This window comes from Oncorhynchus tshawytscha, linkage group LG23, assembly GCF_018296145.1.
Source record: "Oncorhynchus tshawytscha isolate Ot180627B linkage group LG23, Otsh_v2.0, whole genome shotgun sequence".
NCBI classification, from domain to species: Eukaryota; Metazoa; Chordata; class Actinopteri; order Salmoniformes; family Salmonidae; genus Oncorhynchus; species Oncorhynchus tshawytscha.
The window spans coordinates 18,863,548-18,887,644 of record NC_056451.1 but is presented as its reverse complement, the minus strand read 5'-3'; the positions used below and the strand labels follow the sequence as shown (position 1 = coordinate 18,887,644).

Below are 24,097 nucleotides of genomic sequence, written 5' to 3'. Positions count from 1 at the left end.
CAGGCAGGATTTCATCTGGAGAAAGAGGTCAAGGCTTAGTGTAGTTCTGTGTGAGTGGGACAAGTGGACTAAATAGACGGAGTAAATGAGGAGCGGATGTCATCAACATTCTTGTGGTTGTGTGGTTGACCAAGGTTAAGGTAGGAGGGGAAGGTTGAAAATAATTTCCTAGAGGTAGAGGCAGAAGCTTGAAATTGAGAGTGATTGAAAGTGGCTTTAGCCACGGATACAGAGGAAGAGAAGGTATAGAGGATGTAGTGAAAGGATAATAGGTCCTCCGGAAGTTTAGTTTTCCTCCTTTTCTGCTCAGATGCCCGCAGCCCTGTTCTGTAAGCTCGCAGTGAGTCATTCAGCCACGGAGCAGGAGGGGAGGGCCGAGCTGGCAGGGAGGAAAGGAGACATTGAGAGTCATAGGATGTGGAAAGTGAGGAGAGTAGGGTCATAGAAGCAGAATCAGGAGACAGGAGTGAGAAGGATTTAGCAGAAGGGAGAGATGACAGGATAGAAGAGGAGAGAGTAGAGCAGGGTTCCCCAACTGGTGGCCCGCAGGCCAAATCTGTCCCGCCAGCAATATAATTTAGCCCCCCAACCCCCCAAATGAAGTATTAATATTATTTCCATTTAAATAGCAATATAACAAAAATAAAATCAATAGGAGCTGAAAATATTGTAGTTAATTTCAACAATAATCTTAATTTTAATTTGACTTTACAAATAACAAGAAGGTTTAATTGGAGTCTATTTCTTCCAAGCCTAGGCCTATATAAATTAACTTTGCCTACCTCAGCTGGTTATGAGGCTTAACAGCATCTTTCACAATGAAAAAATGTATGTGGGATGTTTTTTATTTGGCCTATTTACAATTGCAACTGGCCAAAACTGTAGCATCCTAAATAAAACAATAATTGAAAGAAAAAGGTTGATGTATCTGAATGTCTGTATTGGTATGGCCTGCTCTTGTAACAACAGAACAAACAGAAAATACTGTCAGCTTGAAACCTAAATATCCCCGGATAAGCACTCAAAATAATGTTTGTATTTATTAATTCAAGTCGTATAGGCCACTAAGTTACTTACTCAATGGGAAAAGTTGCATATCCTCTTGGACACGATCTTGTGGATGTCGTGTAAAATAGATGTGATTTTGATGCGCAGGCAGTCCTAGATTGACTTACACTAAGTTTTAGAACACCTACTTATTCAAACACTTTTTTTTTGGTTACTGCAGCATTCCATATGTGTTATTTGATAGTTTTGATGTCTTCACTATTATTCTACAATGTAGAAAATAGTAAAAAATAAAGAAAACCTACTCATTCAAGGGTTTTTCTAAAACTTTTGACTGGTAGTGTATGTGAAAACCAGTTCCAGTCGTGAATCTATACTGCGTTCATCGAGGAAAATGAGGACACACAGGTGTAAGTCGAACCAAACATTGTTGGCACAGAAAATGCAAGTTTCTTTATTGTGCTGTATCCCTCTGGGCATGCCACACGAAACACACAAGGACTCGGCACCCCTGAGTGCATCCCTGAGATGGCTCGATGTCTGGAATTCAATCAGCTCAGTTTGAATTGGAGCCTTATCCAGCAAGGGTATCGTTTTCTTAGCAAGGGAGGAGAATTCTCCACCTGGGTGGACTGTGAGAGGATCACGTACAAACACAATGATATCCTTGGGCATGCTGTAGTCTTCAAATCTTGTGGAGAAGTTGTCTGGTCCCTCTGCCTGCCGTTCTTCAGTGTGCTGAAGTGCATTAGCCTTCCAGATGACAAGTCCAAATCAAACAACTCAAACTTCCTAGTAAAGGCCTCAAGGTTTTCCACCATGTCCACCACTGTTTTCTCTCTTCCTTGTAACTGCAGATTCAACCCATTTAAGTGACAGAATTCATTATGTTATTGTCACTGAGTTTATTATGTACTGATCAGATGTGTTAAACATTTTGTTTAATTTGTAGTGTGGGCAAATTCATTTTGCTAATATTATATACTAATTATGTTCTAGCCCCCCAACTATTAGCTCGGAAAAGCTAGTTGACGAACGATGGAGTGGAGGGAGACAGAGAGCGAAGATTGCGACCACATAACCTTCTGGGTAGGGTTGGAAGAAAGGGACATAAAAAAGGAAACAAAGTAGTTATTAGAGACCTGGAGGGGGATTGCAGTGAGATCAGTAGGCGAACAGCATCTAGTAAAGTTGAGGTCAAGCGAATTGCATGCCTTGTGATTGGGGGAAAGACTGAGGTCAAAAGAACAGGAGGTTTAACTTGTTATGGCTGCAATCCCGACATCGGGATAAGTGTCATCAACCACCGCTGAATAGCATAGCGCTACATTCAATAAATATTACTATAAATATTTATATTCATGAAATCACAAGTGCAATACAGGAAAACACAGCTTAGCCTTTTGTTAATCCACCTGTCTTGTCAGATTTTGAAATGATGCTTTTCAGCGAAAGCAATCCAAGCGTTTGTGTAAGTTTATCGATTGCACTACAAAACATTAAGTACACTTAGCATCAGGACTCCCAGTTACACAACAAATGTTCCGTTTGTTCCATAAAGATGATTTTTATATCCAAAATACCTCCGTTTGTTTGTTGCGTTATGTTCAGAAATCCACAGGAAAGAGCGTTCACGACAACGCAGACATAAAAAGTTAAAGAAATTAATAGAAGGCAGACGTCGGAAGGTTAAAGTTGCCATCAGGAAATGAACCTATCAAGATGTCAACCTCATTGAGGAGCTCTCTAAGGGCACCTGGTGGGCGATAGATGACAATGTTAAGCTTGAGTGGACAAGTGACAGTGACAGCATGGAATTAAATGAGGACATGGACAGGTGAGTGAGGGAGAAAATATAACATCTCAATCTAGAATGAGTAGCCCCTGTGACATCACCGTGATGACCAGATGCTCTCAGACTATGAGAGAACACATAGTCAGATGAAGAGAGCAGCTGGAGTAGCAGTGTTCTCTGGGGTGATCCATATCTCTGTCAGGGCCAGCATAGGCTGAGATGAACTTGCTGTTCTTGGCTGCAGATCAAATCAAATCAAATTGTATTTGTCACATACACATGGTTAGCAGATGTTAATGTGAGTGTAGCGAAATGCTTGTGCTTCTAGTTCCGACAATGCAGTAATAACCAAAAAGTAATCTAGCTAACAATTCCAAAACTACTGTCTTATAGACACAAGTGTAAGGGGATAAAGAATATGTACATAAAGATATATGAGTGAGTGATGGTACAGAGCGGCATAGGCAAGATACAGTAGATGGTATTGAGTGCAGAATATACATATGAGATGCGTATGTAAACAAAGTGGCATAGTTAAAGTGGCTAGTGATACATGTATTACATAAAGATGCAGTAGATGGAATGGAATTAAATGAGGACATGGACAGGTGAGTGAGGGAGTTCCAAATGCTGCCGGTGACCAGGAAGTCCACATGGGTTGTGCGCACAGTTTACACTTAAAAGGTGGGGAGCATCTGTAAAACCTACACTGAGAGGAGCAAACAGGTATAGAAAACACACACATAGTTGACAAAGCTACAATAGAGACAAATGAGATCATCTGAAAATAACTAGGTAAGATACTCAAATATGAGACTTCCTCTCTTTCCTTCATCAAGAAACTCCGCAGAACAACTCCGCAGAACCGTCTTTGTTTCAGCGACAAAACCGCTGACAGACCTGCTGCTGAAAAAACAGGGGAGACTGAAGTACTAACACCAATTGCTAATTGCCCAACAGAGGTGAAGCCACTCCCCCTCCAGTACAGCGGATTACAAATAACAACAATCACAAATTGCCCTGCCCCTTAATCCTGGTTGATGTGTCAACAATCAGCTGCAAGTTATGAGCAGTCAACAGTTCACACACCAAGTAGGCTACTGGGAAGACAGGGCCATCTACTTTAAGTGCTGTCTATCTATCAAAAAGACAGCAACAGATTAAGACAAAAAATTGAATTATCACTCCTGGAGATAGCAGGAGTCCTCTATCTACAGATTGAAGCACATACACACACATACACACACAGGCACACATGCATAAACACACACACATTTGAGCTGATGTGCTGTTTCATACTTTTTCAGTTTACTGTACTTTATTTTATATCTATGGTATGAATATCACTGTCCTACTTAGTGATTTGTTGTCAACAGCAGCCGACCCTTTTCCTAAATCATTATCTCTCTAATGGCATTTCTTTGACTTTTCCTCTCTCTCATATCTACTACCGTACACACACATAGATGACCAACATGCAATGTCAGGGATTTATCCACTTGTTTCAGAGAGGTGCTTTTATGCATTTATTTTATTGGATGGATCTAACAACACCTGAATAACTTACACAGTTACTCTTCCTGAATAACTTACACAGTTATTATTCCTGAATAACTTACACAATTACTCTTATATGGGTAGTTTATTTAAAGTATAATAGAATATTGCGCATGTACACCATAAGAAATACCTTGCTGTTGAAAAAAGGTCCCATATTACTGTAATATATCCCCAAAAACCAATACCATAGTTGTGTAGGGTCAGGACACTCTTCACAGATCTACGCTGGCATTTATATTTTTCTGTTGGATTACTAAAGTATATAGAAACCATATTACTTTCCCCCCCAAAGTTTTGTGAGAGTTGCTCTCCTTCCTACAGGCTTCCTTTTCTCTGTTTCATGCTGTTCCTATTGCTGCTCTACAAGTGAGCGAGTGAGTGAGCAAATGAGCGAGTGCACACAGCTTTCCCATTAATTGTCATTTGATTATCTCAAGGAGAGCTGAGCCGTGACCAAGCTCACGTAGAGCAATTTAGCTCTCCGCCAATCCACGCGGCTGTTTCTAGTCTAGAGGAAGAGAGAAACACTGTGCAGGGGGCAATATAAAGAGTGGTAGGGAGGAAAAGAGATTGAAGGAGAGAAACGAGAGAAAGAGAGAGACTGTTGAGGAGGGAGATATACAGAGAGTGGGAGAGTGAATGAGAGAGAGAAGATGAGTAGGAGAGAGTAGGAGAGCAAGAAAGAGACTGTAGAGGAGAAGGGAAAGATACAGAGAGCGAAAAAGAGAGAGACACACACACACACACACACACACAGAGACATACAAATGGCAGAAAGTCAAGGGCACAGTTCCATGAACTCAGTCAAACAGCACCAATGGTCAATTAAAAGGGGATGACATTTTAGTCCATGGCCCACCATGTCAGAAGGCTTTACACTGAAAATAAATTGAATCTATAATCCATTAGCCTCAGGCAGATTACTCCTCTCACATGAAGACTCCTCAAGTTACAACACTGATGTTGTGTCTCAGCCCCATCCATGTCCAACAGCGTGAGATGAACTGTGATTGTTCATTACTGTGTAACGATACTATTATATTATACAGCCTCCATGTCGCTAGTGAAACATAGCTGTTTTATTATGTGTTGAATGATGGTTTAATATAGACTCATTTAAACACACTTCTGTTAGTGTTGCATTTAATTGTTGGCCATTAGATTAAGTTGATTATGGGGAATGTGTTTGTAGTGATTTACGAATGAGCAAACTCAATATGCATAATGATTAATTGAAAGGCAATGACTCACTTGATTGGTGGTTACCATAATTACATCATAGGACGTCACAGTCTCTGTTTGTAACCCGTCAGCCAACTTCGTGGAAATGTATCTCCTCTTGTGATCAATAAGACATATTTCCGCTATCATGCTAACTCAGATGGTTTGTTTTTGGAGCTCCTGGTGTTATCATATTGCTGGAGACAGGGAGGGAAGGAAGGAAGGAGGGAAGGAAGGAAGGAGGAAGGGAAGTTGGGAGCGAGAGAGAGAGAAATGCAGACTATTTTATGCCTGACAGATAGAAGACAGAGAAACACTGAAAACGGGCAGGGGCACACTAGGGTTGAGCGGTATCCAGATGTTCATATCGTCATACCATTATTCTCTCACCCCGGGATTTATGGCATTACCTGTTTAGTACACAAGGGAGCATCAAAAGCCCATTGGGTGTTTGCATAATGCTAACCAAATTAGCACAAGTAATAGCACATTTTCATGGAAGCTCCTAGCTAAATATGCTAACTAGTGCAAACGATAATAAACTAATTGCATCAACAGGCAATCCAGATCATAAAGTTATAAATATATAGGAAGGAGCTACTGAATGTCATGTTTGGGGAGTTTGGACCTTTACAAGCGAATGTGAACGAGAGACATTGTGCAAATGAACAAAGTTTTGACGCATGCTGTACTGGCTCTCCAGTGTGGAGTCTGAAGTGGCTCGGGCAATGGGCCTGCCTGCTCTGCTTGGAGAAGAGGTGTAGGAGCAGACTGATGGGCCAAGAACAGAGAGTAGAAAAAACACAAGGAAATAAAGATTGAAGTGGCAGCTGTACAAATAACTAATCCAAATGGCTTTGACTTCTCAAACATGGAAGACAGCTAAAATAATATGATGCTCTGTCACCTTATTAATTCAGCCACTTACTTAGATAGTAAGCTAAACTAGGGTCGTGTTAATGCAGTTTTTCATTGCAGTAAAAAAATATAAAAAGCATAAGAAATATCTTGCTTTGTTTTTTTATACACAGATCGAAAACAAATGTTGTGCTTCAGATGAGAATGATTTTTTCCAGTAAAATGCAAAATTATGCGTAAAAAGCTAAACATTAGGAAACGTAGCTGGCTTCATTCTTTCTATGATTGGCCTAAACATTAGAAATATGATGGCCATGCATCGTTTTTGCTTTTTCATTGTAAGCTCATTTAGTTGTGTGGCTGCCAGCCAAATAGCGCTGCACTTCTGTTGTCAACTGATGAAAATGAAGCTATTTTATGCCGAATGTGTTGCGCTAATGTATTTTCTGTGAAGGAAAACTATAGTTGCATGTCCTTGATCACTCTATTGAAGAAAAAAAACACTGACTTTCAATATAAAATGTGAACCCTGTCAATACACAGCTGGACTCTCCTGCTACCACTTTCTCCTATTGTGCTATTTACAAACAAACACGTGACTGGCTCAACTGTGCTGGGAAACTAAGTAAGCTTCATAATGTAAAATAATGTGACAGGTGTACTAAGAACACTATCTACTTAATCTCCTAAAGCACAAGTTGACTGCGGGTATTTACTTAAAAAATAGCTACAAATATTAAAATGTATTGAAAACGTCAAATAAATAGTTTCAGCAGTTTTGGCGGCATTGAAAGACCATCCAGTGGCCATTTCTAAATACCCCGGTATACAGAATAAACAGGAGGCTGAAGAAATTTGGCTTGGCTGCTAGGACCCTCACAAACTTCTACAGATGCACCATTGTGAGCATCCTGTCGGGCTGTACCGCCGCCTGGAATGGCAACTGCACCTTCCGCAATCGCAAGGCTCTCCAGAGGGTGGTGCGGTCAGCCCAACGCATCACCAGTGGCACACTGCCTACCCTCCAGTACATCTACAGCACACTTTGACCCTGGAAGGCCTTGAAATCACCAAGGACTTCAACCACCCAAGCAACGGCCTGTTCTCCCCCCTACCATCTAGAAGGCGGAGACAGTACAAGTGCATCAATGCTGGGAACGAGAGACTGAAAAAACGCTTCTACCCGGCCTCCGCCCAGTACCCTGCCCTGAACATTAGTCACTGTCACCAGCCGGCTACCACTCGGTACTCTACCCTGCACCTTGGAGACTGCTGCCCTATGTACATAGTCATTGAACACTGGTCACTTTAATAATGCTTACATACTGTTTTACCCACTTCATATGTATATACTGTACTCTAGTCAAGGATCATCCTATATAACTACTGCTGTACACACCTTTTCTATTCATATACTGTCCATAGTGCCTATACACACCATCAGGTAATATACACTGAGTGTACAAAACATTTACATAGACTGACCGGGTGAATCCAGGTGAGTATGATCCCTTATTGATGTCACTTGTTAAATCCACTTCAATCAGTTTAGATGAAGGGGAGGAGACAGGTTAAATAAGGATTTTTAAGCCATGAGACAATTGAGACATGGATTGTGTATGTGTGCCATTCAGAGGGTGAATTTCAGTACCATTGAGCGGAGTATGCTAGTAGGTGCCAGGCGCACTGGTTTGAGTGTGTCAAGAACTGCAAAACGGCTGGGTTTTTCACGCTCAAAAGTTTCCCATGTGTATCAAGAGTGGTCCACCATCCAAGGGACATCCAGCCAACTTGACACAACTGTGGGAAGCATTGGAGTCAACATGGGCCAGCAGCCCTGTGGAATGCTATTGAACACCTTGTAGTGTCCATGTCCGGAAGGTGTTCCTAATGTTTTGTGTATATATTCTGCACTCTGACATTGCTTGTTCTAATATGTCTATATTTATGAATTAATAAATTTTTATTTTATTTACATGTATTGTTTTGTATTCTTACGTATTACTGCACTTTTGAAGCTAGGAACATAAGAATTTCGCTACACCCGCGATAACATAATACAGTTTGTGTACGTGACCAATACAATTTGATTTGATACAAGGTCAACACACACTAAAACATCCACAGAGTAAATATCTCTGGGCAGACAGACAGTCAACAGACTTATCTATTGATGCTTTTAGTCTAGAGCAGGAAAGAAGGTGTAGCAGGTCCTTTATATAGTTCTTTGACAACAATCATTTCCCCAGAAGGTCAGTTCTCCACTTGGACAACAATTCAACATCCTCCCCGTCTCTATCCATCCGTGAAAAGTTCAGAACTGGAGTTGAAACAAAATTATACTTGGTGCTTTAAAACTTTCCATTATATGATCCTGACTAGGGAAACATACTCTATACATATTCATGTAACGTACATCCGATGTGTTTGTCTTCCAAAATAAGCCAATTTCATAAACACAGATACATGAGAAACACAGACACAGATACATGAGAAACACAGACACAGATACATGAGAAACACAGACACAGATACATGAGAAACACAGACACAGATACATGAGAAACACAGACACAGATACATGAGAAACACAGATACAGATACATGAGAAACACAGATACAGATACATGAGAAACACAGATACATGAGAAACACAGACACAGATACATGAGAAACACAGACACAGATACATGAGAAACACAGACACAGATACATGAGAAACACAGACACAGATACATGAGAAACACAGATACATGAGAAACACAGACACAGATACATGAGAAACACAGACACAGATACATGAGAAACACAGACACAGATACATGAGAAACACAGACACAGATACATGAGAAACACAGACACAGATACATGAGAAACACAGATACATGAGAAACACAGACACAGATACATGAGAAACACAGATACAGATACATGAGAAACACAGATACAGAAACACAGACACAGATACATGAGAAACACAGACACAGATACATGAGAAACACAGATACATGAGAAACACAGACACAGATACATAAGAAACACAGACACAGATACATGAGAAACACAGATACATGAGAAACACAGATACAGATACATGAGAAACACAGACACAGATACATGAGAAACACAGACACAGATACATGAGAAACACAGACACAGATACATGAGAAACACAGATACATGAGAAACACAGACACAGATACATAAGAAACACAGACACAGATACATGAGAAACACAGATACAGATACATGAGAAACACAGACACAGATACATGAGAAACACAGACACAGATACATGAGAAACACAGACACAGATACATGAGAAACACAGACACAGATACATGAGAAACACAGATACAGATACATGAGAAACACAGATACATGAGAAACACAGACACAGATACATGAGAAACACAGACACAGATACATGAGAAACACAGACACAGATACATGAGAAACACAGACACAGATACATGAGAAACACAGACACAGATACATGAGACAACACAGACACAGATACATAAGAAACACAGACACAGATACATGAGAAACACAGACAGATACATGAGAAACACAGACACAGATACATAAGAAACACAGATACAGATACATAAGAAACACAGATACAGAAACACAGACACAGATACATAAGAAACACAGACACAGATACATGAGAAACACAGATACAGACACAGATACATGAGAAACACAGACACAGATACACAGATACATGAGAAACACAGACACAGATACATAAGAAACACAGACACAGATACATGAGAAACACAGATACATGAGAAACACAGAGATACATGAGAAAACACAGAAACACAGAGATACATAAGAAACACAGAAACACAGACACAGATACATGAGAAACACAGATACAGATACATGAGAAACACAGACACAGATACATGAGAAACACAGATACAGATACATGAGAAACACAGACACAGATACATGAGAAACACAGATACATGAGAAACACAGACACAGATACATGAGAAACACAGACACAGATACATGAGAAACACAGACAGAATACCAGAGTGCAGCTGGGCTAAATGTAGTGGTGCTGTCTGAGATGATGCATGGACAGGGATGGGGACAGGCAGGGGTTTGTGTTGCAGTCTGAGGTGATATGGGGACAGGGACAGGGACAAGGACAGTTAGAGGTTTGTGGTGCTGTCCGAGACGATGCAGGGACAGGGAGAGGTTTGTGTTGCAGTCTGAGGTGATATGGGGACAGGGACAGGGAGGGGTTTGTGGTGCAGTCAGAGGCGATGCAGGGACAGGGATGGGGACAGGCAGGGGTTTGTGGCGATGCAGGAACAGGGATGGGGACAGGCAGGGGTTTGTGGCGATGCAGGGACAGGGATGGGGACAGGCAGGGGTTTGTGGCGATGCAGGGACAGGGATGGGGACAGGCAGGGGTTTGTGGCGATGCAGGAACAGGGATGGGGACAGGCAGGGGTTTGTGGCGATGCAGGGACGGGGGTGGGAACAGGGACAGGCAGGGGTTTGTGGCGATGCAGGGACAGGGATGGGGACAGGCAGGGGTCTGTGGCGATGCAGGGACAGGGATGGGGACAGGCAGGGGTTTGTGGCAATGCAGGGACAGGGATGGGGACAGGCAGGGGTTTGTGGCGATGCAGGGACGGGGATGGGGACAGGCAGGGGTTTGTGGCAATGCAGGGACAGGGATGGGGACAGGCAGGAGTTTGTGGCGATGCAGGGACAGGGTTTGGGACAGTCAGGGGTTTGTGGCGATGCAGGGACAGGGATGGGGACAGGCAGGGGTTTGTGGCGATGCAGGGACGGGGGTGGGAACAGGGAAAGGCAGGGGTTTGTGGCGATGCAGGGACAGGGATGGGGACAGGCAGGGGTTTGTGGCGATGCAGGGACAGGGATGGGGACAGGCAGGGGTTTGTGGCGATGCAGGGACAGGGATGGGGACAGGCAGGGGTTTGTGGCGATGCAGGGACGGGGATGGGGACAGGCAGGGGTTTGTCGCGATGCAGGGACGGGGGTGGGAACAGGGACAGGGAGGGGTTTGTGGTGCAGTCAGAGGCGATGCAGGGACAGGGATGGGGACGGGGACAGGCAGGGGTTTGTGGTCCAGTCAGAGGAGATGCAGCAGAGACAGTGACAAGATACAGGGAGCCTGTTACAGTTGTACTTCCACTGAGGGTCCCAGGACTGGCCGTGAGTGTTTGTTTCCTACTCCTTTTATCAGTGGGGTGCCATGGGCCTGGGCCTTCAGTGAGGTCCTACACAGTCCCACCCGAATTAATCCACCTCTTATTACCATCATTATGATGCCATGGCTCTAGACACTATACATTTAGACAGAAACGCAGTATAACCAGGCGTTGCGTCACCTTGAAATTGACATTTTTATTCAGAGAATTGCAGGGGAAGAGTACAATACAGTACAATACAGTACAGTTCAACTAATAGGCAAGAACATAGTCGAGTGCAACAGAGTTATATTCATATTCTTCTTCTATCCATTTCTGGTCCACAAACTTTGAGCTTTAAGTGAAAGTCTTTTCAATATTTCCCTATTTTTCTTCACCTTTTCATTGGTTGCAGCTCCGTTGCCCTGTGCGCTTGTTCGTTGAGCTGTAGATCCACTCGGGTGTCCCCAAAAGGTTTCAAAAGCACCATTGCTTGTAAGTGCCCAGCCGTACTTTGGTGTCTCGTTGCTGCCTTGGTTAGACAACTCAAGTTTGCAAAGCCAGTGTTTCGCTCCAAACACCAAATCGATCACTTGCAAATAATAGGCATTCCCATCAGTACAGTTTGCAGTGCTTCTCGGAAGCCTGTAAGCCATTGATAGCGCTCGTAGTTGGAACTTTGAAAGTGGCGAACGAACCCCTTTCCCGCCTGGGACAGGCTTTGTAGCGTCGGCGTCTGGCGACCTCTCCTTACAATGTCTAACTTTTCTTGAAAAGTTCGTCTTGAGAATGGCGTTATAATTATATCCTCGACCAAATCGATATCTGCTCCTCCTTCCGCCATTGTGGGTTGAAAAAACAGCTTAGTAGTACGCAAATTAATTTGTTTATCAAATTCAGTTTCATAGTTCTGCATAGACCTGCCCATAGGACTTGCCTCTCAATATTGGTAATCCAATCAAAAGACGTGCACGCACTACGCCTGCTAGCTGGCTCCTGTGTAATACTGGAGCCAGCCAGCAGGCGTACAATAGCCAACTCTAAAGCTGATTGGTTTACACAAAATTTTAATTTCCATTCACTTTAAGCTACATTCTGAAGGCCTGAGGGCAGATTTTAGACCCCTGGCAACACATGATGGCAAATATGATTGGATAAAAGATCTAACATAAAGACCAGCCCTCCAAATCTCAACCTGGGGCTGGAAGCAGTGCAACCAAGAGGAGAGCTATGAAATGAAGAGTATAACTCTTACTCTGGGGAATCATTTAATACATATTTGTGGGAAAATATATATTTTTTTAAATGATATTCTGATGATGTTTAGGCCAGCAGAGAAGGCCTTGCTGGCCCTGACGGCCCACCACTGCCTTTTATATATCATTATCAGGGTTGACTGGGAATTTGATTGTACACATTTCACATAATCCCATTACGAAGGAGGCAGCTAGTTTTCGTCTTCCATATGCGATAAAGGAGGAAAAATATGATGTCAGTAATCATTGCGTGCCATTATTATTGTATTATTAAGACATTTCTAATGTCACACATAAGGTAAATAGCTTTCCCCTCCCGGAAGCTCAATGTGAGATTGTCTATCTGTATGAGAGAAATGGTGATGAGTTTGGAGCGTGCTGGCACGGTCTGACATGACTTGCAGCTGCTACTAACCGTGGTGAGGATCATCTTGGACTGTGAGGATGCAGTGTAGCAGCCTCATGCTTTTCCATACCCTGAGGCAGTACACACGGTCCCTGGCATGGTTGTGAAATGCATGAACACCTTTAGATGGCAATATGCTTGGGAAATGTACACATACCTGGTGCTACATCGTCATGTTTGGGGACATGAAACAACGTTACAGTATAGCTAGAAAAATATGTTAACATTTTGGCGTTTGTGACCGCTTCCAATCGTATCCTCACCATGAGACCAAGCTTTCTTCAGCAGAGCCCTTACTCCGCTCCTCTGACTTTGGCTCTGAGATTAACGGAGTGGATTCAAGGTGCCACATATTGTATAAAGCTCATTTCTCTTTCAGCCCCTCTCTAGCTCATTCTAACCCAGTTGACCCTTATCCTTGACCAGACCTTTATGCTGACAAAGGGGATTTCTTAGAACCTCGCCATGACAATGACAACACTGAGACTGAAAGGATCAGGGGTGAGAGCCAGCGGGAACGGGCACGGGTGGGCAAGCGGCAGAGAGAGGGGGCGCGGGTGGGCAAGTGGCAGAGAGAGAGGGGGACGGGTGGGCAAGTGGCAGAGAGAGAGGGGCACGGGTGGGGTGGGCAAGCGGCAGAGAGAGAGGGGGGGGGGGATAGGGAGAGAGAGAGGGGAGGGGGTGGGCAAGTGGCAGGCAGAGGACGGGTGGGCAAGCGGCAGAGGTGGGCAGGGGGTGGGCGGAGTGGCAGAGAGAGAGGACGGGTGGGGGGGATAGGGAGAGAGGGGGGAGGGGGTGGGCAAGCGGCAGAGAGAGAGGGAGGGGGGGGGGGGTGGGCAAGCGGCAGAGGGGGAGAGAGGGGGGGGGGTGGGCAAGCGGCAGAGAGAGAGAGGGGAGGGGGATAGGGAGATGGGGACATCTGGAGCAATGCAAGAATCAACCAAATGCTTGAGGTTAAGGTTTGTCCTGTTCTTGGTCATTCAGACTGAGCGGAATAGAGCTGGGGAGATCCTCTCTAGTCCTCCCCTCTCCTCCTCCCAGGGAACTGCAGTGTACAAGGTCATCAACCACAGGCCTACAGGACACACTCTCCTGAGGATTAGGAAATTAGTGATAAGAGCATTTCTTCCTTTTCTCAGTTCTGTCTCAGTCCATCCCTCTCCCATCTCTCTCTCACAGCCCTGTGGCTGGAAAATTCAAGTTTAAAAATACTGCAACAGTTCCTTTGTTATAGTAAACCATTTTTCCCTCTCTCTACCTTATTTATTTTTCTGTTCTGCCTAAATAACTGTGGAATAGGGACGAGAGATCGAGAGAGAGAGAGACTGCACTGTGCGACTGCTGTGTTCAGGCAAGTAGAAGGAGAGAGGATGGGAGAGAAAGTTTATAAGGCACAGTTTATAAGGAAATGTGAGAGAGAAGCCGGGGAATCTGTGGTGGCCAGCTGCAAGAGAGGAGATAGCGGAGAAAGGCTTTTAATTCTCAATCCCCACAGAGCCTTTGAAAATTACCAATCTTCTTATCACAGACGCAGGGCTGCTTATGCAAATTGTTGTGGAGTGGAACGTTTAAACTGAAAATTACTCGACAGCAGTTTTTTTCCCTCTCTCTCTCTCTCTCTCTCTCTCTCTCTCTCTCTCTCTCTCTCTCTCTCTCTCTCTCTCTCTCTCTCTCTCTCTCTCTCTCTCTCTCTCTCTCTCTCTCTCTCTCTTTCCTCTCTCTCTCTCTCTCTCTCTCTCTCTCTCTCTCTCTCTCTCTCTCTCTCTCTCTCTCTCTCTCTCTCTTTCCACATGGAAAGTATGTTTCGAGTCTCAGAAGATGAATTGCTTTGAAGCGAGTCAGGATTTAAAGACTCCAGACCCAGCTCTGGTCTAACGCAGCCGCTCTCACTGCCTTTGTAGCGGAGAAACGGCGAGGAAAAAGAAGAAGCGTTTGAAAACAACATTCTGGTCTCCCCTCCCTGCTCTGACACATCACCCATCGCCTGAGGAGGCTAGGAGCCAGGGAAATATAGAAATATCTCAAACCCCTGTTCTCCATTCTAGTTCTTTTCATTTCTATTTATTTACCAAAGTTGAGTTCCTTTTTCATTCATTTTTTTTTACTATACATTGAGGGTAATGAACATGAGAGGATGACACAGCTTGTGTTCTATGCGGGAAATTACACCACAGGCGATATTAGAAAGAATAAAAAGAGGAAAGAGAGTATGTGAAGGAAAAGATTGTTTTTTCTGGGTTCTGTGATCAGACACTACTGGCTCTTAATGTTTCTCTCATCATTAACCACCAAGCACTTGACCAAACTCAAATCAAGTATTCATGACAAGTTATTTCTGAAAACACATTCTGATGTTAAAAACCCAAGGTAACCCAAAAACCCAGAATTGTGTTTCAGCCATTTCACCTGGTATTACGATGGGTGCCTGGAGGAGATGAGATGTTTGTGTTTTTGTATGTATTGAATATGTTGCAGATTCTATAGTTTTCTAATTGAATCTAATCTGATCTGACCCACAGAGGCAGATTAGGAAGAGGAAGTGTTACATGCTGGTGGCGGGAGGCTTCATCCTCACCCTCCTCATCATCATCATCGCTGTGTCAGCAAGAAAATGAAACCAACCCCAGAGGTAAGCCTCCTAACCCCTCCATCACTACTGGTGTTTACAAACCAGCAGCAGCCCAAAAAACAGAGCTTTACTTAGTATTGATATTGTTATACAGGTACTACATTGGCGTATTGATTGCTATATTGACATTCTACTCTGATTGTAACCTGCATAGAGACATGAGAAGCAGTGCAGACCCTGAGAATATGGCACTGCACATTAAAAGAGAGTTTAGCTTTTTTTAAACCAAACGTAAACAGCATGTTATAGAAGGGTCCAGACACTTTTTCTTTCAGATTTCACTTGTTTTTGAGAAACCCCAACCAGCGATTCACTTCCTCATCCTCATTGTGCAGTAGGGGGTTCTGAAAAACATCAACAAATGCTCCAAAAGCACCCAAATGATTCCTTTTAGAATCAGGAAAGCTCTCAGTACAGTGATGCAGGTCTTTAGATGTTGTACACATGTAATTGTGTCATCATGAACATTACGTTACTTTTATTTCACATTCATATTTTTTAGCTGCATTGTCGTTTAGGGGCTTTGTAAGTAAGCATTTCACTGTAAGGTAAAGCACCTGTCGTATTCGGCGCATGCTACTAATAAAATGTGATTTGATTTGATTTGATATCCGCGAACCAGGATGAAGAACTGAATCGCTGGTTAGGGTAAGTTTATCAAAAACAAGTGACAGAAGCTAACTTGTCCTTAAGGATGTGTTCAGTGGCAATAGTTTTATGTTGTGATAAGAGATTTAGCATCAACTCAAAGAATGTATGGGCCTGGGCCTTCAGTGAGGTCCTACACAGTCCCACCTGAATTAATCCACCTCTTATTACCATCATTATGATGCCATGGCTCTAGACACTATACATTTAGACAGAAACGCAGTATAACCAGGCGTTGCGTCACCTTGAAATGGACATTTTTATTCAGAGAATTGCAGGGGAAGAGTACAATACAGTACAATACAGTACAGTTCAACTAATAGGCAAGAACATAGTCGAGTGCAACAGAGTTATATTCATATTCTTCTTCTATCCATTTCTGGTCCACAAACTTTGAGCTTTAAGTCAAAGCATCAACTCAAAGAATGTATAGGGATTTTACAAAAACACAGCTTTATAATTGGATTGTCAGTAATGTGCAGGAAGGCTTCTTTCTTGAATTGGATCAATAATTGGAATCATAGTCAGAGGACACACTATGAAGGTGACTGACATTGACTAGCAACGTTCATAGCAGCAAGACAGCAAAGTAAATAAAAAGTTGCAGCTTGACATATTTGCTTTTATAGCAAATCGATGTTTAAGGGTTTTCTGTCAAGAGGAAATGTGGTGGGAAACGATTTATCTTCATATATAACTGTGGACCCTTTTGCCCTACGACCAGTCTCAATTCGTCGTGGCATGGACTCTACAAGGTGCCGAAAAGCTCTCCACAGGGACGCTGACCCATGTGGACTCCAATGTTTCCCACAGTTGTGTCAAGTTGGCTGGATGTCCTTGGGTGGCTGACCATTCTTGATAAACACGGGGAACTGTTGAGCATGAAAAACCCAGCAGCATTGCAGTTCTTGACACAAACTGGTGCGCCTCACACCGACTACCATACCCCGTTCAAAGGCACACCCATGTTTTGTCTTTCCCATTCACCCTCTGAAAGGCACACAGACACAATCCATGTCTCACTTGTCTCAATGCTTGAAAGTTCTTCTTTAACCCGTCTCCTCCCCTTCATCTACACTGATTGAAGTGAATTTAACAAGTGACGTCAATAAGGGATCATAGCGTTCACCTGGATTCACCTGGTCAGTCTATGTCATGGAAAGAGCAGTTGTTCTTAAAATAATATATTGTATATTGCTGCTCCTTCACATTATGTTTTTCCAACCACAAGTAATGATTTTTGTTCACTTGTAGCCTCACATCTAGCAGCTTGAATGTCTCATGTGGTTGGCTAGCTCATTGTGTAGCTAGCGTAAAAGGTTGAAGAATGTTTCTCTGCCTTTACAGGAAATGACAGATTTCTTCCAAACTTAGTGTTTTGTGACAGAAACAAAGGCCCTCACCATCAGCTCAGCAGAGGATAGAATCAGTGTAGAAGATTTTGGCCACTATTCAATAATTAACAGATAAATTCATAAATGTCATTGGATGTTGATGGAAAACCACAATCTACATGAACCCACAGTCTGGCGTCTTCATCTACCACTGATGGAATTACATTCAGGCCTCTTGTCTGACATACACAAATACACCTAAACCCACACGCAAACACAATCATAGTCACTGTATTGTACAGCCAATTGGTTCATCTTGAATTGGAGGTTGAGGCCTGTTGGGAGGTGTTCTCTAGTTATCTTCCCCACGTTGATTCTCTCAGGTCACAGATTAGTGGGTCTGCAGGTTTGTGGAGCAATTCGTACCAAATCATTTGGAACAGATGAGATGGAATTTCTCAGTTGGTGTGTGTGTGTGTGTGTGTGTGTGTGTGTGTGTGTGTGTGTGTGTGTGTGTGTGTGTGTGTGTGTGTGTGTGTGTGTGTGTGTGTGTGTGTGTGTGTGTGTGTGTGTGTGTGTGTGTGTGTGTGTGTGTGTGTGTGTGTGTGTGTGTACTGAGCCCTATAGAGGAGGAAGAGTACAGGCTTAGCAGAACCGCCTGGGTTCTTGCCAAAGCAGACGCAGCCATAAGCCTGGTATAGTCTGCCAGTTCTTGTACCAGAAACACGATCCAAATAAACAAACAGAGTTTAAACAGAATTAAGCGTTCCGAGTATGTACCAACAGCAAATTCAGTTTTCCTCCCATTGTTTTTGCTTGTTGTGGCCTTCTTCCATTCTCCTTGATGCTGTTGACAGATTTTGAAGAAAGTACCGGTACTACACTACAGTACTCTCACATAAAAATAATAATAATAACCCCTAATCATAATAACATGATTTGTATAGCGCTTTTCAGTACTCCCACATACTCTAGCTGGAGTAGACAATAGTATGTTATATAGAAACATAATGAAAGACAGAGATACAAAGAGAGAGAGAGACAGCATTACATAGTCATAGAGAGGAGAAATATTGACAGGTACGAACTATGAACACACAGTGAGGGTTAGAGAGGATATATAAACATAGAGAGAGAGAGAGGCAGAGATAAGAATGGTGAACACTATAGACAGAGACAGGATGATGTGGACCGGTATGAACAAACACCGAGGAGTATAGAGGATATAGATAGACACAGAGAGATACAAAGGCAGATGGGCATAGAGGAGAATAGCGAGCACTATACATCAGTTTAATGAGAGTGACGACGACAGAAATCACTGTGGAGCCGCTTCTGCTCTCGAATCAATAGCCTGGCTCTTTATGGTGCACTAAATAACGCCATAACTGCACCCTGACACTTATTTCTGCAAATGATGTTGCCGGCATCGCCTTCACATCCTGTTTACAGACTCATTTGGGAAGTGAGATTTTTCAACGTGCATGTTAGCACCATGTGCTAACTGTAACTACACTAGGTCTTCGTGTGTATGGGGAGGAATGGTCGCTGAAATCAGGGGGTGCTAAACGAGAGAGCTTTCAAGGGGTTTCGTCTAATCAAGCAGTGACCATGTACACTAGACATGTGCCTGTCTAGTCTGTATCCTAACAGCTATACTGGCTGTTGGATATCATTACGTATCCAGATGTTAGTCCAGTTACTGGGATTCTCCTCACACGGGGCACCATTTACGTAATGGATTTCCCCTATTTATCTAATATAGTGGTGCATGTCCCCCCAATACATTTTGCATGTGAAAGGGCCACTAATCAGTGTGGTGTGCATGCAATTTGCAGACAACATTGTCTGATAATGACACATTAGCACATTTGCTCTAAAAACTGACAATTGTATTCCTTTCTAGTAACGGTTGAAAAAGGCTTTCATCATCATATTACACCACTGTACCACTACAACACTATATTGGAATGGTTGATTTTGGACTCTCCTCTTAACTGGCTTCAAACAGGGAATCATGTGAATGGACACTCGTGGGAGACCCTCTACTGCAGTGCATTGATCAGTAGTCAGGTAGCGTTGTACAAACACACACACATATGCACACACACACACACCGGGAGAACAAGTCAAGCGGGGGACCAGGGACACAGTGCTGTCTGATCACAGAGAGTCTCCAGTTTACACAAACACAATCAGAGAGATTACAAGCACACCCTGGAGCACCCTCAAAACATAAAACATGTAAGCACATCTTCACACATACAGTGCCTTCAGAAAGTTGCCTGTATCCGCTACGGAGCCGCAGTCAAACGACCACCCCTCATCACTGTCAAACGCTCCCTAAAACACTTCTGTGAGCAGGCCTTTCTAATCGACCTGGCCCGGGTATCCTGGAAGGACATTGACCTCATCCCGTCAGTTGAGGATGCCTGGTCATTCTTTAAAAGTAACTTCCTCACCATTTTAGATAAGCATGCTCCGTTCAAAAAATGCAGAACTAAGAACAGATACAGTCCTTGGTTCACCCCAGACCTGACTGCCCTCGACCAGCACAAAAACATCCTGTGGCGGACTGCAATAGCATCGAATAGTCCCCGGGATATGCAACTGTTCAGGGAAGTCCGGAACCAATACACGCAGTCAGTCAGGAAAGCTAAGGCCAGCTTCTTCAGGCAGAAGTTTGCATCCTGTAGCTCCAACTCCAAAAGTTCTGGGACACTGTGAAGTCCATGGAGAACAAGAGCACCTCCTCCCAGCTGCCCACTGCACTGAGGCTAGGTAACACGGTCACCACCGATAAATCCATGATTATTGAAAACTTCAATAAGCATTTCTCAACGGCTGGCCATGCCTTCCGCCTGGCTACTCCAACCTCGGCCAACAGCTCTGCCCCCGGCAGCTCCTCACCCAAGCCTCTCCAGGTTCTCCTTTACCCAAATCCAGATAGCAGATGTTCTGAATGAGCTGCAAAACCTGGACCCGTACAAATCAGCTGGGCTTGACAATCTGGACCCCCTATTTCTGAAACTTTCCGCCGCCATTGTCGCAACCCCTATTACCAGCCTGTTCAACCTCTCTTTCATATCGTCTGAGATCCCCAAGGATTGAAAGCTGCCGCAGTCATCCCCTCTTCAAAGGGGGAGACACCCTGGACCCAAACTGTTACAGACCTATATCCATCCTGCCCTGCCTATCTAAGGTCTTCGAAAGCCAAGTCAACAAACAGGTCACTGACCATCTCGAATCCCACCGTACCTTCTCCGCTGTGCAATCTGGTTTCCGAGCCGGTCACGGGTGCACCTCAGCAACACTCAAGGTACTAAACGATATCATAACCGCCATCGATAAAAGACAGTACTGTGCAGCCGTCTTCATTGACCTTGCCAAGGCTTTAGACTCTGTCAATCACCATATTCTTATCGGCAGACTCAGTAGCCTCGGTTTTTCGGATGACTGCCTTGCCTGGTTCACCAATTACTTTGCAGACAGAGTTCAGTGTGTCAAATCGGAGGGCATGCTGTCCGGTCCTCTGGCAGTCTCTATGGGGGTGCCACAGGGTTCAATTCTCGGGCCGACTCTTTTCTCTGTATATATCAATGATGTTGCTCTTGCTGCGGGCGATTCCATGATCCACCTCTACGCAGACGACACCATTCTATATACTTTCGGCCCGTCATTGGACACTGTGCTATCTAACCTCCAAACAAGCTTCAATGCCATACAACACTCCTTCCGTGGCCTCCAACTGCTCTTAAACGCTAGTAAAACCAAATGCATGCTTTTCAACCGATCGCTGCCTGCACCCGCATGCCCGACTAGCATCACCACCCTGGATGGTTCCGACCTTGAATATGTGGACATTTATAAGTACCTAGGTGTCTGGCTAGACTGCAAACTCTCCTTCCAGACTCATATCAAACATCTCCAATCAAAAATCAAATCAAGAGTCGGCTTTCTATTCCGCAACAAAGCCTCCTTCACTCACGCCGCCAAGCTTACCCTAGTAAAACTGACTATCCTTCCGATCCTCGACTTCGGCGATGTCATCTACAAAATGGCTTCCAACACTCTACTCAGCAAACTGGATGCAGTCTATCACAGTGCCATCCGTTTTGTCACTAAAGCACCTTATACCACCCACCACTGCGACCTGTATGCTCTAGTCGGCTGGCCCTCATTACATATTCGTCGCCAGACCCACTGGCTCCAGGTCATCTACAAGTCCATGCTAGGTAAAGCTCCGCCTTATCTCAGTTCACTGGTCACGATGGCAACACCCATCCGTAGCACGCGCTCCAGCAGGTGTATCTCACTGATCATCCCTAAAGCCAACACCTCATTTGGCCGCCTTTTGTTCCAGTACTCTGCTGCCTGTGACTGGAACGAATTGCAAAAATCGCTGAAGTTGGAGACTTTTATCTCCCTCACCAACTTCAAACATCAGCTATCTGAGCAGCTAACCGATCGCTGCTGCTGTACATAGTCTATTGGTAAATAGCCCACCCATTTTCACCTACCTCATCCCCATACTGTTTTTATTTATTTACTTGCTCTTTTGCACACCAATATCTCTACCTGTACATGACCATCTGATCATTTATCACTCCAGTGTTAATCTGCAAAATTGTAATTATTCGCCTACCTCCTCATGCCTTTTGCACACATTGTATATAGACTCCCCCCTTTGTTTTCTACTGTGTTATTGACTTGTTAATTGTTTATTCCATGTGTAACTCTGTGTTGTCTGCTCACACTGCTATGCTTTATCTTGGCCAGGTCGCAGTTGCAAATGAGAACTTGTTCTCAACTGGCCTACCTGGTTAAATAAAGGTGAAATAAAAAAAATAAAAAAAATAAAATGTTGTTTTATCTCACCCATCTACACACTATAACCCATAATGACAAAGTGAAAACATGTTTTTAGATATTTTTACAAATTTATTGAAAATTAATACAGAAAAATCTAATTTACATAAGTATTCACACCCCTGAGTCTATACATGCAAGAATCACATTTGGCAGCGATTACAGCTGTGACTCGTTCTGCGTAAGTCTTTAAGAGCTTTGCCCATTATTATGTTTCAAGCCTTGAAAGACATAAAGTAGCTTTTCAGACCTCAGATTTGGCTTCGTTTGTCAGGCTGCAGGTAGCAAGAAGCATGTCTAGGGCCTTGATGATAGACGGTAAATGAGTTGCCACTGTTCTGACCGCAGCAATACGCACACGCCATCGCGTGTCTGAAAGGCAGTTAAGACAGCAAACAGTCTTTTCCTTGAGAATGGTCCATCGCTCTGGGCTGGCACTGAACAGATTGTAGACGATTCACACAGCCAAAAAAGATAGATACTCCTGGGCACGACTGAGCTGCATGTACACCCACAAGATTAATAGTATGGGAGGCACAAGGTGTGTATGTGGCCAGTGGATTCTTTTCCAGTATGTGTGCTTGAACTCCCTCCACTTTCCCTGACATGTTTGCACCATTACATTTACCTTGACGACGGCAATCTGCTGTGTCAATACCATGTCCTTCCAATGCACTCAAAATCATTTCAGAAATTTCACTGCCTGTCTATCTAACAAAGTCTTTAAAGTCAAGAAAACATTCAATTATTTACAATTCAACTGTTCCCTGAACTTTATCTTTGTGTCCCTATCTCACCAATAATACATTTTGCTCAGTATGGGAAATGTCTGGAGTTGCATCACATATACCCGAGTTATAGAATGCATCTTCTCTTTCATAATATATTGTTTTCGAAACCCTTTGACCAGATGAACTCGCTTTGGCTCTCAGGGCTGGGGTAATGAGTCAGTCGTGCTCCTTTCTTTGTGTCCCTGACTTTCTGTAAGTGCTCAATTAACATCGGCTCATACTTTGACAACACATCATGAAGATTGAGTGACTTCCCCCAGAATGGAAGATTCCTAGATGCTAAGTACAGTGTCACATCCAAAATCCTTTCTAGAAGTGCTGTGTTTTTATAAATGTCTGACTAGATTTGTTTCTGCTGCTGACTGTCTATACAGTCTATTTCTCTGGACAAGAGGAATACCTACAGTTGAAGTCGGAAGTTTACATACAGTTAGGTTGGAGTCATTAAAACTAATTTTTTGACCACTCCACAAATTTCTTCTTAAGAAACTATAGTTTTGGCAAGTCAGTTAGGACATCTACTTTTGTGCATGACACAA

At 43.5% G+C, this 24,097-nt stretch overlaps 1 protein-coding gene across 1 annotated transcript in view; it reads left to right on the top strand.

Annotated features, from left to right (window-relative positions):
• tsnare1 (T-SNARE Domain Containing 1) overlaps window positions 1–24,097 on the top strand; it is a 124,785-nt gene that overhangs the window by 75,533 nt on the left and 25,155 nt on the right. Inside the window, exon 11 of the mRNA XM_024385522.2 lies at window positions 15,807–15,916. Coding sequence (XP_024241290.1) covers window positions 15,807–15,902 — 96 coding nt within the window. The 3' untranslated portion in view covers window positions 15,903–15,916. The remainder of the gene's footprint in view (window positions 1–15,806; window positions 15,917–24,097) is intronic.